Here is a 19,039-nt window from a genome sequence, read left to right as displayed (position 1 = left end):
AAAAGGTCATACAATCAAATGCCTAACGCAATAACGATATCTCGCATTATTATTTTGTTGTTGACATCGCGCTATAAATCTTAACAATATATGTGCACGGTATATAATTTAACATCTAGAAATAAACGCATGTTAAAATTATCTACTATTAATATTTTAATCATAGCTATGGATCTATGTTAGAAATAATAAATGTATATTTTGGATACACCTAACTTTTAGACCCCTTTTCCACTAAACGTGTAGCTCTACTACCGCCGCCGCACTCAGCTATTACTTCTATGACCTATACTACGAGTTCATATCCGGCACAAAATCGGACTACGAAGAATGACTTCCACTTGACGCCTGTCTGTGTTGTAGTGGTATTGCACCACTTGAACTGGTTCATTCGTGTAACAAATGTAGTTGTTGACGTCTACCACTGTTAAGATTATCCATTCTAGACAATATTATTATTGCTTTTAATGTCGCTTTTCATACCTATTAAAGCGTTTACATTTTCTTATTTTAGCGTAGTATAATTTAAAATGGAAACATTATTCAAATAAACGTCGATAAACGCTTCGAGTTACGAACTGCCGCAAAATGTTTGTTTTTCACTCAAAGGCACTGATACAGCAGTTAAATAAAAAGAAACTTACATTTAATCTGAGAAAATAATGTGCGACTCTTGTAATGTTTTATTTTATGTACGACTCAATATAAAGTTCTGAAATCAAATCTGTTACATCCTTTTTTAAACAGAAATTAGAAACCTACGTTAACATTGCCTAGACATATTTTAAAATTTATTCGCTTACTAATAAATAATAGGTAGGAATTTAGTATCTAGATAGGTATTAAGGGCACCTTAAACCTAGAAACATGTATGTATAGATGTTTGAATGTGGCATTCGTAATCTCTGCCTACTCCAGAGGTACGGCCGTACGTTGTGTTGTTTTCGTATACTTCAAATATTAATTCACTTAAAAGATTCTATTTCTGCCTCGTATATATTTGCAGTAATTGTCACTACACTTCGTGCTTTTCTTTCTCGCAATCCGAAACAAAAGAAATAAAAGCTTGTATGCCGCATAATATTATAAAGTGTATGACAAATTTACAATGGCTTTTTATTTATAATTCTAAGCGCGTTTGTACAATGGTGCCGACACCTGGTCGGTGCTTTTATAAATTCACTCATGGGCAAGGAAATTGTTACAGGTTGTGTGCATGTGTGTGTGTGAGCTTGTCGCGATTGTTCACTTGCAGGAAATGTTACTCAATCTTAAATATGATGAATAATTTTACTGTAGTGATTTTACAATATCATGAAATATGTTTGACTGAGTACAATATACACTGGACCCATACCTAAATAGAGGTTTTCATTTATTGTTTTAGGTGTGCAATTACGAAATATTACGAATTATAATACGAAAAAAAACATATTGAATTCTCCTTGGAACATCTTACTTCTTACTAATATTGTAAATGTTGAATGTTTAGATGGATGGATATTTGTTTGAACGCCTCAAAGGATCTTGATGAAATTTGGCATAGATATAGAACTTAATCTGGAAGAACATACAGGCTACTTATTCGGAATTTTTTCTCACTCGGATGGAGTCGCGGGAGAGAGTTAGTAATATAATAAATGCGAAAGTATGGATGTTTGATAGAATGTATCTCCAGAACGAATCCTAGAAGAACACACAGGCTACTAATTGAGCTTTTTTTAATTCCGCACAGACGGAGTCGCGGGCAAAAGCTAGTTAGTGAACTATAACTTCCTTACATTAACAGTATGCTTATTACTTAACAAGTTAGAAGCGGCTCGCGTCAAAAACACTTAAGCTTGTGGTTTTCAAGTTAGAGAAACTTTGTTATGATCCTGTTAAAATATACCGCTAGACATGAACACTTTAAACAATTACACTTTATCTTGTTTAAGTTTCGGTAATACTATATATTTAGTTTTCTTTAGTATTCCTAGTCAATGGAATACTGATAAAAATACTGATAAGAAACCATACTTGATACATGGCTCAGACAGCGCCAGAATATTTCTATGGCCTCTATAAGACGACCTAAAAGGAGTCTTTCACTAACATAATAATGGCCGTGCAAAAGTTAGAGTTTTAAATTCTATTCGCCCAGGAATTGGAACCGATAGCGTTTTGAAACAACTTGCCTTGGTTGGTCTGACTCTCTATAGAGTTAGTAACTTATCAAACGAACCCTCATGTGGAAATATACGAGTACGTTAGTTGTGCACATTTAATATAACTAGTTACATAATTTGTAAAGCTATCATGAAAGTATGTGACGATTTATAGTTTTAATTAGCCAGGAATTAATTTTTATTTGAAGTAAGCCATTTGCATAATTAGCTGAGGATCTAAAGACACAAGTAAATCATTTAATATACTTAATTAATTAAGAAACGGCTTAACTCACGTCTGATCGTCCGGTGACGGCACCGACTAGTTTCGAACCCATCGGGGGTCCATCTTCAGGGCGAGTGTTTAATCCGAAGACTTCGCGGTCGCGTCGCGTCTCGCACTGACTTACTTATTTAACTGATATAATCAATATAAATTTTAATTTATTCCTAAGTAATATATGCTTTGACTTTGGCATCGCGAGTTCAGGTGGTGTTACATAAAAACAGACGTCCTATCATGCAAGTACTAAATTATGAACCTTATCTATACACGTCATGTTTTAAAATTGAGTCTAGCAACGACTAATGTTCCATATTAATATGGAAAGCCATAGTAAAAAATCAACAAGCTCCTGTGAAAACGTAGACGTATGATTAAAAGCGGTGCAATTTGCCGCTTTTTACATTAATAATGGCTCGCATGCCGCGACTACCAACTGTAACTTCCCCGAAATTGCCCACACGTTACCATTAAAAACCACCATAATATTTTTCATAAGCCGAAGCTGTTTACATTGTATGCAACTACGAATGTTGTATGACTACAGTGTAAATTAAGGAAACATATGAAAATATGTTAAGCTTTTTCTTGTACTTCAATATAACGCAAAAGTACGAGTTTGACAGTATGTTCCTCTAAAAAAATAACATATTTCCGTTAACAAGAGACCTCTAAAAATATTTGTAAAAACACTATCTCCTCCGTAACTGATCGGCCGTAAACGTAACTTCTAAGGGGCACCATATACTGACTGCTGTAAATAGTCGGTACTGAAAGCTTATAAAGCCTACGCCTAACACTTGTAGCTGTCGATACTGGCTTGAAAGGGTCCTTATCAACTCTCAACTAAACCTAAAAGCCGAATTAAATAAAAAAAATGAATGGCAAACATGTAGAAGTGTTAATTTGACATATTTATACAATAATTAGTACTTAAATGATAAATGTCATTGCACTTTTAGTTATGTCAGGCAAGACAATGCTTGGCTGTAGGTTTAAATTGAAAAATATCAGGCGTTCCTCAATTACACTGTACCGTGGTTAATCTCTTGCGGAATGCCTGTGAAAAGTTTATCCAACTCGCGTACTCTCAAGTTGTATAAATACACACATATTAAGGCACTCAAGAAGGATAATGAACTCTAGCTTTTAATAGTTTTCTGTAGGAAATAAAAATTCAATGTTAGTTCCTCTATGCATTAATCATATATTGATAAACCTTCGAAAAAATCTGCATTGATATTCATCCAGGAATCAAATAGTTTTTTTATAAACCTTATTTTTCTTTCATGTTGATTTGACTTTCTGTTTATAAATCCGCAATTACCAGTAGTCAATTACAATCAGATTTTGAGTCAATGTGACAGGTGGTTATTTGTTTTTAGGCGAATCACAAAAAATATTCGTATTACGTTGGATTGAACGCATCCGTCGAAACTACGATGAACGGACTAATTATGGTATTCCTAATAATTCCTGCATGAAACTGCTGCTAGGTGGTGACAAAATGAAACTAATTGAAGACAAAAATTTATCAACAACTTATCTATGTATACGATGTCTCAGATACGGGTCAAAAGGTCATACAATCAAATGCCTAACGCAATAACGATATCTCGCATTATTATTTTGTTGTTGACATCGCGCTATAAATCTTAACAATATATGTGCACGGTATATAATTTAACATCTAGAAATAAACGCATGTTAAAATTATCTACTATTAATATTTTAATCATAGCTATGGATCTATGTTAGAAATAATAAATGTATATTTTGGATACACCTAACTTTTAGACCCCTTTTCCACTAAACGTGTAGCTCTACTACCGCCGCCGCACTCAGCTATTACTTCTATGACCTATACTACGAGTTCATATCATTTTCACAAACGCAGCCACGACGGAGTGCGGTTAGTTCGTTTAAACTAGTAGAAAAGAGGTGTTATTTATTATTAAAAAATTTACTTACCGCTCCAGTAGCAGCCGTAGAGTTCGACTCTCATACAAACAGTTCGCCGATGGGAGCTGTAAGGTATGAAGCGTATCTTCGAGGCCCATATCGGTGGTTGCAAGTGGTTCTTCTTTTCAAGGTATGTGTTCGCATTCCCCGTGAGAATCTGCAGAAGATAATTTATATAAATTCTCATCGTAAAGTATACCAGTGTAGCTATTTATTTTCAAATCTAATTAGACCTTACCCATCACCATCATCCACGAATCAAGACTAAATAAGGTAACGTGCTTGTTTTACAAATGATAATTTAACATCGTAAAATAAATAGAAAAGGGTTCAGTTTTGACCCAAATATTACGAATTCTAATATTATCTTAGGCGAAAACGAAATTAGGGCCAGAATACCCTCCAGCATCGAGATCATAATAAACCAAGAAGACGTCATCAAAATATTTTCATTGAATGCGGCAGCCCCAGGTTACCTACATCTGCCGTGACTGGAAAGATTTTATTTGCCAACTCACTATGAAACGGCCGAAGAAGTTCCACTAAAGTTCTTCTTGCCGCTTATTCACTCGAGTTGAAACTTTTTGCATAAAGCGTATGCCTGACTTACATTTCCCGACTTCTTATAATATACAAACAAACTAATAACGGATTTTTATTTATATTTGCGCAACGCAGAACCGAGTTGCAAAATTTTTCTCTTCAACCTCAAATGAAAAAGAGTTACAAAAAATTTCTTTAACGTCAAATGAAACAGAACTGGAAGTTCTTTTATTTTAAATAGAAAATATATTTAATTGGTCATAAAAATACTGTTTCGATGTGATAAAATGAACCAGTCTCGACGTTCCTTTAATTAGCATTAATTTTAAAAAATGAACAGAAGAAATAAATGAAACAAACTCCGTTCTTGCAATGTAGTAAAAGAATATCTGAAACGATCGTCATTTTAATTTGTTATTTCAAAGTCTAGTGAATTTACCTATAGATAGGACTTTCAAAGACTTTATAAAACCTCTTGCATTCTACAAAAGCCAATGCAATTTCCAATTCACCAACCAATACATAATATTTATCAATTTTACACAAGCAAATAAAAGTAATAGGTTTAATACCTATATATTAATAACCTATATAGTAAATATTAATTACCTCTTGACCATCGGCGCCTCTATATCGGACCCACTTCCCCAATTTAGGGCGCCAATACTCGAGAACATAGGCTTCTGCGTATTCCTGACCTTGGCCGTTCCCAAAACGGCCCTGAGTACCTGCACCCGTGATCACGTGAACAGTATGCAGGTTCACCTCCAGCCATTCAGTTGATTCCGTTGTTATCTGAGACTTGGGACACCACGCGCCACCTTTTATCTCTTGGTTTAACCTGGACAAAACAATTATTTGAATTGTAACAAATTATTTTTACACAAAGAAATACAAATTGTTATTTAAAACACAAAATTTATCTAGAGAAAGATATAATTCATCGAAAATATAACAAGTAAAAAGTCACGTTAAATATTATTTAGTATTCTTCACAATTACCAGAGTACATAAATAATATTACCTTTAATTCACAAACAAAAATTCTTGAAGTTTAATAGTTCGATAAATCAATGGGATCAATTTTAAAAATTTATAATTAAAAATCGTTTCGTTGGCCTGAACTATTAATATTGGTGCATCAAGCACCTCAGCCTGACGAGACCGTAAACGTAGTAAAACACTCCAAGTGTCAGGAAATTAAATTGGACGCCAATTAAATCCAGAAATTCAGATCTCAAAAATATTGTCGAAAACAACTTTAAACTTGTGGATTAATTAAAAAATTGAACAGGGAAATGTTTGTCAAAAATGTAGATCTAGAGTATTTATAGCAAAAGTTAAATAAGTTACCGTGAGTTTGAGACCAAAATCTATGTATAAAACATATCGTTATCCCTGTCTTTATCTTTGACAAAACAGAGATTACAATATTTTTAACGGAGATTTTGGTCTGAGAAGCTCACGGTTAATGTTGAATTTTAACTAACGATATTTCAACCACTCCAGCTGTTTTGGTAATTAATTTTAATATTTTATTCTTAAATCTTAAAGTGAAGTATTTGCATTAACAAGTGAATACTTAAAAAAACAATAAGGGATGTTTCCCGTTGGGCCGATCGGCATACCGATCAACCAGCCCAATGGTAAACTCTCAATAACTACACCGGCCCTATTACACTCACTAGTCCCAAGTCAAAACACGTAGGGTAAGAGGATATTTAATGTTTACAGCTTCATGATAACATCCTTGGTTAAACTCCCTTCTTATCTTTATCACCTACTTACGCAAACAAAGCGGCTAACTCTCACTACAATACACAAAACACTGCGCCTCACTTACTGTGGATTTCCACTGCCGAAACATATACAAAACATATTGTTATCTCGAACTTTCCAGAGAGCACGAAAGAGACGATAATATATATTTTGTACGAATGTATCTGCAGTAGAAACTTACGGTTAGTTACGCATCATTTACGCTCACGTCTGTTTCGACATAGTCGGTAACAGAGTTATGCGTTTATTTACGTTACCCAAAATAATATACGTAAATAATTGCCATAACACTAACGTTAAATTCCAAAAGGTCTTTAGCTAGTGTCGTCGCGAGTTCGTAAAACTCAACGACTGTTGCAATTTGTAGGATCGTTTAATATATTTTTATACTTAGTTAAATATTGATTTCAATAAATATGGTCGCGGAGAGGCCTTCATTAAATTCTATGGTGCTTTGATAGAACGGCAGTTGCAAGAATAAGCTAATTAGTGATCATTGTGCGTCAGGACATGTGACATATAATTAGAAAGCATACTAGAACTTTATTAGATGAGACTAACGACCATTCTTACGCATATTGTAGAATTATTAGTGTAACTGTAATTGATGTGTGGTTTTCTTTAAATATATTTCTTCATCAATCCACTAATACATTAATAATTTTAATCGTATTTTCACTAATTGAAGCTTGATGAAAATTGATGAATCTTTGTTTATATTTTGCACAGTTTTTCTTACCTAATAACGTCTTGAAAATAATCAAGTTAATAATACGACAGTGAAAGATGGCGTTAGCTGCAAATCAGTATTGATTAGTTTAAAAGATCATTTTTTAATTTAGCTCTTGTATTAGTTATTAGTGCGAATGCACATTGGTCCGTTTGCGTGCTGTAAACAATTTTAAAGTACAAAAACGATTAGTATACAGTGGCGCCAGCTGACGCTATCATTATAATAGCATTATCTTGAGACTACTGCCCACATATTAGGTCGCAACGAACCTTATTTTGCTGCGCTAGTGTGTATATAATTCTATTTGAAGAAAATAAACTGTTAGTCAATTTAAAAGATCAATAAACCAAAATGTACCGCAAGAGAATCCGGGCAAGAATACGCATCTAATGTATGTGTTATTATATTAGACTGACACATTTTAAAATAAGACTAGACAGATTAATGAATTCTATAAAGATCTAGTTTCATCTAAATTAACACATGTTCAAGCGATACGAGTATTCGTATTAGCGGCCTTTATTTGATTCGAGATTGGTACAAGTTCATTAAGGATGACCTAAAACTTATTACAATTATGCATGGTTTACATAACACCAGTACAGTAGCACAGTAGCGCTTAAAGTCAGCGCTGGCATTCAACTGGCATAATGTAAACAGTAACTGACGCCAGTAAACTAAAACAGGCCATACCAGACAAGGGCTACTGTGGCAATGTAACACCACTTAATTTTATATTTCTTTTTTTATTCCTTCGAGATTCGTTAACATTAACGTGATAGAGTATTAGTTATTAATAACTATTAATTTAAAACAATCATACTGTTTCTTTTTATGACTTGTTACATATCCACAATCGACCTTTTTTTCGCAATTAGAACCAATCACTTTTGTCGGGTCAGTTAATGTTGTCTCATTTGATACCAATTACTTACACACGCGGGACTTTAAAGGGTTTCCTATACCACATTTGTTTATTTCTTATGACCTCCTTTCAATGCTTTATTCATTACCAATAGGAGTATGAGGTTATTTAGTTGTAACATTAGTCTTTGATTGTTGACCTGTTTCTTATTTCATTCCTATAGTATTTTTTATATTTCATAATATTTATTACTACCTAATAGCTATGAAAAATAATGTTTCAAGGAACTGAAGTGTCACCATGAAGGTATATTTATGTCATAAACATTGATGTAGGCGTGGGTATTTTAAACCCTCGATTAGAGTCAATTTATTTTATTGCGTCGTGTTCGACAACCGAAATTTTCTCAATTCGTAATCGTCTAGCAACGTCATTCTAATGGTTAGATGATCGAATATAGTATATTTAAAAAACAATAGATTTTTTAAAGTATTTATTACTGAGATTATTAGGTAAATTGTTCTGAGTACATCAGAGGATGTTATCTTGAAAATAAAAAAAAGACTAAATAATATAGGATTTTCTATAAAACTTTTTGCTTACATTATGACATTTTGATTATTTAGAGTTTTGATATTATAATTGCTTCGACATTGCATAGCAGACGCGGTTCAGTATCCGACACAGTTCGAATCAAAGATAACAATAATACTGTTCAGTATTTTTATTAGTGCATTCACATGTGTATCAGCGAGCGCCTACGTCGTCTCGCCCAATCAAATTCTTAGATGTCTGGCCATTAAGTCTTATTGGCGGGAGACTGGGGCATCAGAGCTAACAGTGATGCATTAACAAGTCGCTTTCGTAATTGATATCATTCTGTTTAACTCAAACCGTGGACAGATTCTATACACATTTCTAACATAAAAATATGATTTATAATTAAAAAATTACAAAACTACAGATGTATGAATTACTCATACTAATATATTTACAAAGTTGGTGTTGTTGGATAAAATGATTATTGTTTCTGGTAAAAACTAAAACAAAGTCATAGAAAATATACATGTATAATTTCTCCAGGCTTATTCAAGGGCATCATATAAAAAGCTCATCTACTATAGAAATAAGTGAAAGTTATCCATTATGCGTTAAACTAAGCGTTCTTTGTCCGTACAATTTCTTGGCCATTTGATACATTTCATGTACAGTAATAAAACATTTACTAAACATAATTATTAATCTCACAAGTTGATGGCAGATCATTGTTCTGGAAATTTCAACAAGCGTCATGTTATATTAGTTGTAATTAATCTTAGCAAGGAAATTTTAATTTGAATAACTGTGTAACTTAAATATCAAATATCAAACAATTTGAAAAACGTTCAGTCTTAAATAATATTTTTCTTTATGTGTTTAACTTTCTTACTTGTTGATTCATGAAGAAATTTTATAGACATTATGAAACTAATCATACTCATAACATTTATGAAACGAATAAAAATTAATTAAAAAGTTTCGATAATTCAAAGATAAAAATAATTCAAGAATATTGAGTAGGCGATTGTGCAAAGAAAAATATCAACCATTTATTAATCTTACTAATATTATACTCGTAAATGCGAATTTATGAATGGACGTTTGTTAGAAAAACTACTGCTTGGATCTTGATGAAATATAGAACACATAGGCTACCTATGATACTGGAAATATGTATGGTTCTCATGGGACATCAAAAGATCAGACCTCAGAGTTTTATCGTCATTTTCATTAAAAACTAAGTTCTTATTTGCAAACTTTTGAACGACAGCGTACGTATCACGACTTTAAAACTTTGTTCCTTTACCAAAAATACGCCGAATACTTTTGTGGGAAAAGCTTATGACGAGACAATGCAAATTCTCTTCTACCTTTGAGTTATTCGTACCTATATACACATATATATATGAAACGGGTTGGTCTGTTAATATTAAAATCAAATGTTCATATTTCATGCAAATGTGTATTTGTGTTACTTGTAACAATTAAGGGGTTTTTGTCAATTTTGACCGTCTTTAAATTAAAAGTACCCAGGCTTATAAACTTTTAGTAGTAATGTAATAAAGATTTTATAAAATATTGACGCGTCGTCGCTGGCTCGCCTGGGCGGTCGAGCGGGATAGCTAAAGAAACATTTTAATATTTAATTCCACACGGGCGAAATCACAGGCAACAGCCTAGTGTAATACAAAATAATACAAGCGAAATACTTTGCATCAACGCTCAGAGCTAGAGGCCGGGCGCCGACGAGAGGAATGTTAACAATTTCGGGTGCCTTCATACAGGAGCATTAGAAAGGCAGGATATTCAAAGCTGATGTTTATGATCCTATTAATTATTCACATGCTTTACATATATACCTACATATATTACTATACAACTCCTCCTAAATTCCAACAGTGGCTATCATTGTCCATCAGGAACAAAACAACTATGAGCTTACAGTATGAAATGCGTTCTGTATGAGAATAGCATACTGATAACGATTAACCCAATAGTCAATCTTTAAGGTTGATCCGAAGATTATTTATATTACTTTGCATGGGAGCCAGTACAAAAATGGATCTACCGTGCAGCGTCAGATCAGGTCCATCCTTAGATCGGTTATTTTCTAAGCAAATGGACTTGAAATACTAAATACCTTGTATGATCTGTTCGTCATTAGTGTGTATCAGTTCTGATCAAAAGTACGCTTAAAATAAAACCGTTGTATGCCTTGTAAAGTCATACAGCGGTCGATCCAATCTAACAATCACTACTCTTTGCAACGTTCACGACTAACGATGTTTTATTCGATGATCGAAATGAATGTTCCGCATGATTAACAATTGTGTATGGGTACGTTTTAGTAGCGATTATATTCAAACGCTAGCATGCATTTTGAGTTATTAAAATCAAAGATGATCGTAAAGTTATTGACATCAATGTTAAAGTCAGCTCAGCACGCGAATGTAATAGACTATGCAATATAGATTTTTGTTTCTAATTTTTCCTAAAATAGTTCGTTGTTTACGTTTTTGGTTCTCCCACTTAGAAAATAATCCCAAGGTTTATTTAAAAAAATATCTTTAAGTCGTATAATCACGTTGGTCAGTGTCTAAAACTTTAATTGGAATTTTAGATATCTTATAACAGTTTAAATAAGAGTTCCGCAAAATTTAACCGCTATACTTAGATACACTCAGAGTCGTACAAGAATACAGATTGGAAATCATAAATATAATTTCGCTTTGTCGTAAAAGCACGTGGTTAAATCGCGGGTGGTCGTTCAGTGCGCACTCGACCACTGTTTCACACACATGCCAGTATCCAGAGTACGGTCATTTAGTCTTCAACATAAACAAAGAGTAATGCAATGACGGCTGCCAGTAACGAGCACGTGGCTAAGTGATGATTGATACAGTTATATTCGTCAACATCCTACAAGTTATAATAAATAAGTAAATTAACACTTATACTTGTACCCAAGTGAGAAGACATTACGGTGTAGCAAATCTCTTTCATTTCTCATAGTTCATTTATAGGTACTATTTTTAACACATCCAGTGCTATCGCCTACGTTTACTTTACACATAAAAATTGTAATTGGAACTAAACGTGTTAATATCGTCTTTAATAATATTATTTATGTGGAAGGTTTAAGATTACCTATATATGCTTAACACTCAATATAGCACCTGATATTTAATTAGTACGTTGAATGTGAAGATGAACGTGTGCACCTAACTCCACAAAGGTGATCCTATCAAAACACAAGCAGAACTGTAATTAATCAAAATAATTGTAAACTGAATAGAGATGGAATTAAATTAGAATATTAGTGCATAATAACATGTCTGTACTGGGTAAATTAGTTTTAGATGATGTAGGATATGTGTGTACTAGTTGGCATTAAGTTGACGTCTAGGCAATGGCGTTGTGGTTTATAACTAAACATAGCATTAGAATATTGCAGTGTAGTAATAGCCATTTAACGTTAATTATCATAGACTAATAGAAAGCAAGGCTAAAGTTTTATCATAAAAAAGATTACTAATCTTATTTCTCACTTAACATATCTTACTCATCTTACTAATATTATAAATGCGAAAGTTTGGATGGATGGATGGATGTTTGTTATCACGTATCGCTAAAACAATTAAACGTATCTTCATGAAATTTGATACAGATGTAGAACATAGTCTGGAAGAATGTATAGGCTACTAGCCAAGTTTTTTTTTTTAATTCCGCGCATACAAAGTCACGGACAAACTCTAGTATATAAAAATGGGAAAATTTAGTTGGATGAACGGATGTTTATTAGCTGGTAAGTCCAAAATGGTTAAACGGATTTGGATAAAAATCGGCACACCATAAAAATATTTTCGCAATCCTTTCGAAAGGGTTGTATACACAAGTAGATACGGATTTAATAACAAACACATTTTGATATATACTATAGTTTATTTAATCCGGCTTTATAATCAATGTATTTAAGCTTTCCTATACAGGTGGTACTGATTTCTGCGGATTTAACTGTTTCGGAAAATCTATAAGCTCCCTCCGAATAAGCTCCGTCCGATACCATTTAGTAACGATTAATGATTTTAGCGTTCGAGATTAAATTGACGACGTGCCGTAGTGTAGTTGTGTACACAGCTTTAATAATAACACCAATAAAGTGTAAAATTCTCACAATTACTGCGAAATACATTTAATGCACTAACACTGGATATAAATTCCAGTTGAATATCAAATAAAAGACTACGTTAGCTTATAAAGTACAATGCACTAAGTCAATACTACAGTTAAAACAAAAGTCTATCGGCGAACACTTTTTAACCAACAGTTAAAAGACTTCATCGATCGACGTTCGCTGACCTGATGCCTATGAAAGGCAAAGAATTTTGAAATGAAATTTTTTCCACGCAGATAGGTTCATTTTATTTTTACAATTAACTAGAGAAAGGTCTACAATAAACTATCACAGATAATGGAAAGTTGCATCATTCCTTATCATATTTTAGTGCTTGACCCCGTCTACTTCGAATTGTTTGTGTTCTTTTTATAAAATGGCAAACACTTGTTTCTAAAATGTGACATAAATAAAAAACACACATGACTGGATATAATGGAACACGGAGTTAAAAATCTAGGTTACAGGGAGCAATTATAGCAACAAACATACACGGTCTAGACCACGCTTGTGATTATTAAATATTTTTATCATGGTATAATGTTAACTGTTAGCATTTCTCGTATTATAAAATTAAAAAAGGTATTATATATTTAAAAATTTTCTCGTATTATAAAAATTATCTATTTTCATCTTGCAAAAAAATTAATACAGATAGCTTCTGCCATTATTACATCACTGCCGAGTGATCCGTTGTCGCTGCAGTTCAAATTAAATTCTCGATATCATTCAATGGTAAGTAAAAGGTTTCAATAGAATTACTAAAAAAAAGCTCGTAACTGAACCGTATAAAACTATCCGAGTTTTTTCTATCGTGGATCATTGAGATTTAAGCACCCATCTTGAAAATAAGACTCGCTTCCGAACTCGTATATTATAAGATTCAAATATTGTGGCAGCTTGTAGTTGGTTAGGTGTGAGCGAATTTCTTTACAAGTGAGTGCTAGATAGAACTGCCGAGAAAGTTTGAAGTGCGCGCGGGTCTGCTTTACCCCACCATCACTATAAGCCCCGTTGATATCTAAAATTGTGTCATGTGCAGCGTCTTAATCTTAAGCATAACGGCGAGCAGTAATAAAGTTTGAACGTCACTGTCCTTACTGATAAAAAGGTATTGGAACGAAGTTCCTTATCGCGCGTTGTGAAAGGGGGCTAGACGGAAAAAATTCTTACGAAAAGTTGTCACGACACTTTTTGCTATAGTAAGTATGTTAACGACGAATGAGCGCTACTTCACCATGGCAACGACGTGACAATATATAACGAAAATTCATAGAAATAAAATGTACTTCTTGTGAAGACTTAAGTTTTTTAGTCATAGAATAAACATTGGTTCCTTCACTAATTAATTGAAAGGAACTTCGTTCCATCCGGGTGTCCCTTGACACCTCTCAAGTTTTTTTTAAATTATGTCACAACACATTATACGTGTGATGAGAACACATTATATCAACTATACCAATCCTATATTGGTGTAAGTTATACGATACGATGCCAATTGAAAAAAAAGGTAAGTCAAGTAATTAACAGACGGAGTTGTTGGCAACCGGTTGTAATATACACATTGATAACAACTTTTTATGTAACACTGACGTATATTATCATCTATTATAATGAAATATATTAAAACATACTAGTTTTTACCCGACTGACTCGGGAGGGTAATTGTTTTTAGTTCAGGTTTAGTACCCGGCATTTGAGTTGGCACGTTAGGCAACCGAATACAGACTGTTACAGATTGGCCGAAAATATTCGAACCAAAACTCTTTATACATTTTATATTATACATCTTTATATATATATATATATATATATATATATATATATATATATATATATATATGTATATATATATATATATATATATATATACATATATATATATATGTGAAAAAATATGGATCGCGAGGACGAAAAGTGTTTTATTTTAGTTATTCAACCCAAAAGCATGTGTTTGAGTATTGTGCAAAATATTCGCGAGCATAGGACGTATAACTTATTAGCAAAATACTCACCGTCCATTTTGAGGGCCCACGTTGCCATCGTTGAATGAAGAACTGGCTGTGAGGTCCTTGTCAGGAATTAATCCATTTTCCATTCCAAGGGGAGCGATACATTGAGCTGAAATCAATAGCCATTATTATTATACAGTTCTTTTTAAAGCGGAGTGCCTATACATTAATTCACTAATATAAATGAACATTTTGTATAGTTCCTCTATATGAAATTGTCTTAAATGTTTCCTACGTTCAAAAACGAGTTATCTTTGAACCAGCAAAATATTTCGCCGAGAAGATAATATATTTAAATCATTGTGGCGTAGCGACGCGAAATTTCTTTTATAAAACGTTATTAGAAACTGATAAATTATTTTCAGCTCGCTAACTACTAGTACTTATTTAATAAACCTTCCTAAAATAACATCCTGTAAAAGGTTTAACACATCGTTAACTTGATATCGTATGGCAACGCCATTTTGAATTTTATTATACACATTTGTTAAATCGCATTAGCCATATGAGTATTCAAAATATCAAGTCAAACAAACAATGCTGAAAATGAATGGGGAAAAAATCAAATTACTGATGTTCGATATTCGAACAAAAGCGATGCCAGATCCAATTTGATCACGAATCAATCAAAGATTAATCCTGGAACATTGGTACAACAATTCTGTTTAAAATTGATGTCTACTTGGTACGTGTATAACAAACGTATTCGGGCGATGACTCCGTCAGTCGTGCATTAAAATTATAACGATAATAATTACAATCGACACGAAACCGCCGCATTATATGAAAGGTATTATTTGATAAAGGCGCTCGATAAGTTAAGCAACAAAATTCATTATCTCCTGAAGTTGTCTTTTTATACCTAAAGTTTAAAGAAATAATTAAAAAGAATTATGGGAAATTAAGTTTTTGAACGTGAACTCTAGATTATTATAATTAAGTTGTTTAAAAGTACCCATAGCATCGATCTCTGCCTCTCCCCAAGGTAACCTTATTGCAATTATTGTGTCAAAAAGATAGACAAAATATTTTTCATGTTATTTAATTTTGTACCATTCTCAATCTTCTCAAGAAAGTCGAGTCTTTGAACTTGTTAAAACAAATATATAGTACGAAAACCTATCGTCTAATTAATATTTAATAATCTTGGTTTACTTATTTAAGCTTTCATTAACTAACAGATAGAATATTAGTAGTATAATTGTCGATATAATAAACAATTTAGAAGTTTAGAAATTAAATGTACTGCAGCTGTTTAAAGTCATATTTCACTACTTTAGAAAATTAATAAAGTTTAGTGACTACTACCAAAGCGGGTAGCTGACAGGCGCCCGTTTCATGTCCCACAATTTGTTTGGTTGAAATCAAATTATAATTTATAAAGTACGAGTATATTTTAAAGAATATGCCCTTAAATAAAAAAAAAGTATACAGGAGTCTGCTATAAATATCTTCAATAATCGAAGAGAACAATGGACGTAAAATGAGTCAAATCAACCAGAAACAAAAACATAAAAATCTTTTTTAAGAACACTGCACCGGGCAGCAAATTTCATTCAACCTTTGTATTGTCTGCATCCTTTATTTCAGATCGGCAGACAAAACAGAATGGCAGATCTTTTTGAAGATTATTTTGTTTGTATGCATCTCCGAAGTTAACATAAAGTGAATTTAAATGGAAATGTAGACAGAAAGTAATTTAACATAGACCGGATCAGACTGTATGATCAGAAGTTGTGCCGACGGAAGTTGCGAGTGTTATTACAACAATTTTATAACATGCATGTTTCTAAAACAAAAATTCTTATACGCGAAACTTTTTTAAATGTTTCTACAGAAAGAGAACTTAAGGTAAAAAGGAATTTTCTTTAACTTTCAATTGAACGCGATACGGATAATTTGTAATATTTATCATGCGATGCACACATATTATCAGGGGTATAGAAAATGTTATAAAGCTCCATGTTAGATATAAGAATAGTTTCAACTGTGGTTTTCCACTTTTGAAAAAGTTGTGTCAAAACATATTGTTATCCTTCTCAAAATCTTTGAAGAAAAAAAAGGTTTTAATACAAATATTAAAAGTAAGCGTCGAAATGGATAAATGTACATATCTTACTTATATTGATAAATGGAACACTATGTACAACTCCGAGAATCGAGACAGAGTCGTCTCATTTCCGCTCAACGCCTACTGTCTAAGCTTATTAATATCGATAAATAATAATTAACTGGTATTCTTAATACAGATGGCATGAACACATTCAGATCACGTACATAAACGACTAAATTGATTTGTAGAAAATAAACGACTAAATTGAACTCAGGTAGAAAATATAAAATAGGTTTAGGGTCGACTAATCAAATCGTATTATTAAATAAGATTTTCTTTTCTGTTAGACGTATTGATAGTCGATATGACTACTTTTGAATTAAAAAGAAACTATTAAGTTTCAATCGAACTCGACATTTCTGAATTACTGTGAGTCTCCATTGCCGAAACACCTGTATAAAAACTTATCATCGTTTTAATGCAGGTGATATGACAGTGGAAACATGCGGTTGTATAAACAAAATTCCTATACAAAGCTCCTAGTCGTTAAAAATAGTACAGTGAATCCCTGAAAGGTATCTTGCAGCCCTCGAGAGAAGAATAGCTTGCAACACAATGGCAGTCGCCCTCGGCACCTCACTTCAAGAATCTACACATGTCAAAGTGAAAATCATACTGCTTCTGAAGTTGCTGTTGGAAAACAGGAATGTTTTCAAATATAGCATTGGTAAACAGCAAATGTATCGATTCTACACCCACAAGTATTACGTAAAAACATATTTCATGTACAATTTTTTTGCATTTCTACGGCTACAAAAAATTGGAACAAATTAATATTGACTTCTTACGGTGAGGGAAAACGTCGTGATGCAACCTGACGTATAGTGAGCTGATGATGATGAATATTGACTTAATAAGTGAAGTAAAGTATGATAGAAACATAAAAGAAGCGGATTTAAATCAGTGATTAAAATAAAAGTAAACGGTAAAAAAAACAAGCAGCGGTATAATGAAACTGAAACTGCCGAAATATATGCCAAAAACATAACATTATACATGTATTATTTTTCTCTCTCTATAAAAAACTGGAGCCACAGCATATTTTTATGCCTTTGTTAGATACAGGTTAGTAAAGACAAAGGAGTTATTAGCACAGCCAAAAAGTGGACATCAAACTTCTACTAAGTAGGATTTGGAAATTAAGAAGTATGTGTTGGATAAGACATGCTTTGCAAAATGCTCAAATTAATGGAAGCAACTAGCATTTACTTGAAAGTATGTATTGGTAAAATAAATCTCTTGCGTCTGAAGAAAAATATAAAAATAAAATTGTTTTGCTTCTTTTGTAAAGACGTGGATTTAGCTCAACCGAGCCGTCTACTTCAATTTCAGCTCCTTAGTTCAATGTAAGACACAACTTCAAAATAAATGGATAACAGAAAAATTCGCAAAGACCATTATAAATGGTCGAACATTCGCACGTCTATCGCTACAGGTTATAAATCAGCATTGGCATTGTTTAACACAAAATTAAAATAAATTGGCAGGAAAGTTGTTTGGAACAAAATAATAAACAAGCTCAGCCTCGGCGCTTACAGTGATTGATCTCGCTTCAGTCTTGGAAATCAATATACAAAGTAAACTACGTTATATTTTATGACACAACAAACACGAACATTTAAACTGTAAGCTCATCGTAGAATAAAAAAATACAATTTGACAAAGTAAAAACAGAAAAACTCAACCACAAAATCAGTGTATGCATATTTGTCATACGTTCCTAAACCACGAGGCAGATTTTGAAATTTTAAAGATAGATCTAAAGAAATCGGGGAAATTTGCTACTAACATTGAAAAAAAAAATTAAAAAGCTATTTAGAAGTGTACACAACGTAAGGTTCATCTAGTATTAAATAAAAGGGGATTGGTGTTTACCGTTTTTTTCATG

At 32.8% G+C, this 19,039-nt stretch overlaps 1 protein-coding gene across 2 annotated transcripts in view; it reads right to left on the bottom strand.

Annotated features, from left to right (window-relative positions):
- The window catches only part of LOC106717072 (discoidin domain-containing receptor 2), a 38,542-nt gene that overhangs the window by 11,709 nt on the left and 7,794 nt on the right, over nt 1–19,039 (bottom strand). For both annotated transcript variants that reach the window (XM_014510769.2, XM_014510771.2), the window contains exons 3-5: nt 15,042–15,147; nt 5,545–5,776; nt 4,402–4,549 (exon numbers count right to left, since the gene is read on the bottom strand). In XM_014510769.2, the coding sequence (XP_014366255.2) occupies nt 4,402–4,549; nt 5,545–5,776; nt 15,042–15,147 (486 nt within the window). The remainder of the gene's footprint in view (nt 1–4,401; nt 4,550–5,544; nt 5,777–15,041; nt 15,148–19,039) is intronic.

Source organism: Papilio machaon, chromosome Z (assembly GCF_912999745.1).
Source record: "Papilio machaon chromosome Z, ilPapMach1.1, whole genome shotgun sequence".
In the NCBI taxonomy this organism is placed as follows: domain Eukaryota; kingdom Metazoa; phylum Arthropoda; class Insecta; order Lepidoptera; family Papilionidae; genus Papilio; species Papilio machaon.
The sequence above is the reverse complement of the archived record's forward strand: the minus strand, read 5'-3'. Positions and strand labels throughout refer to the sequence as shown.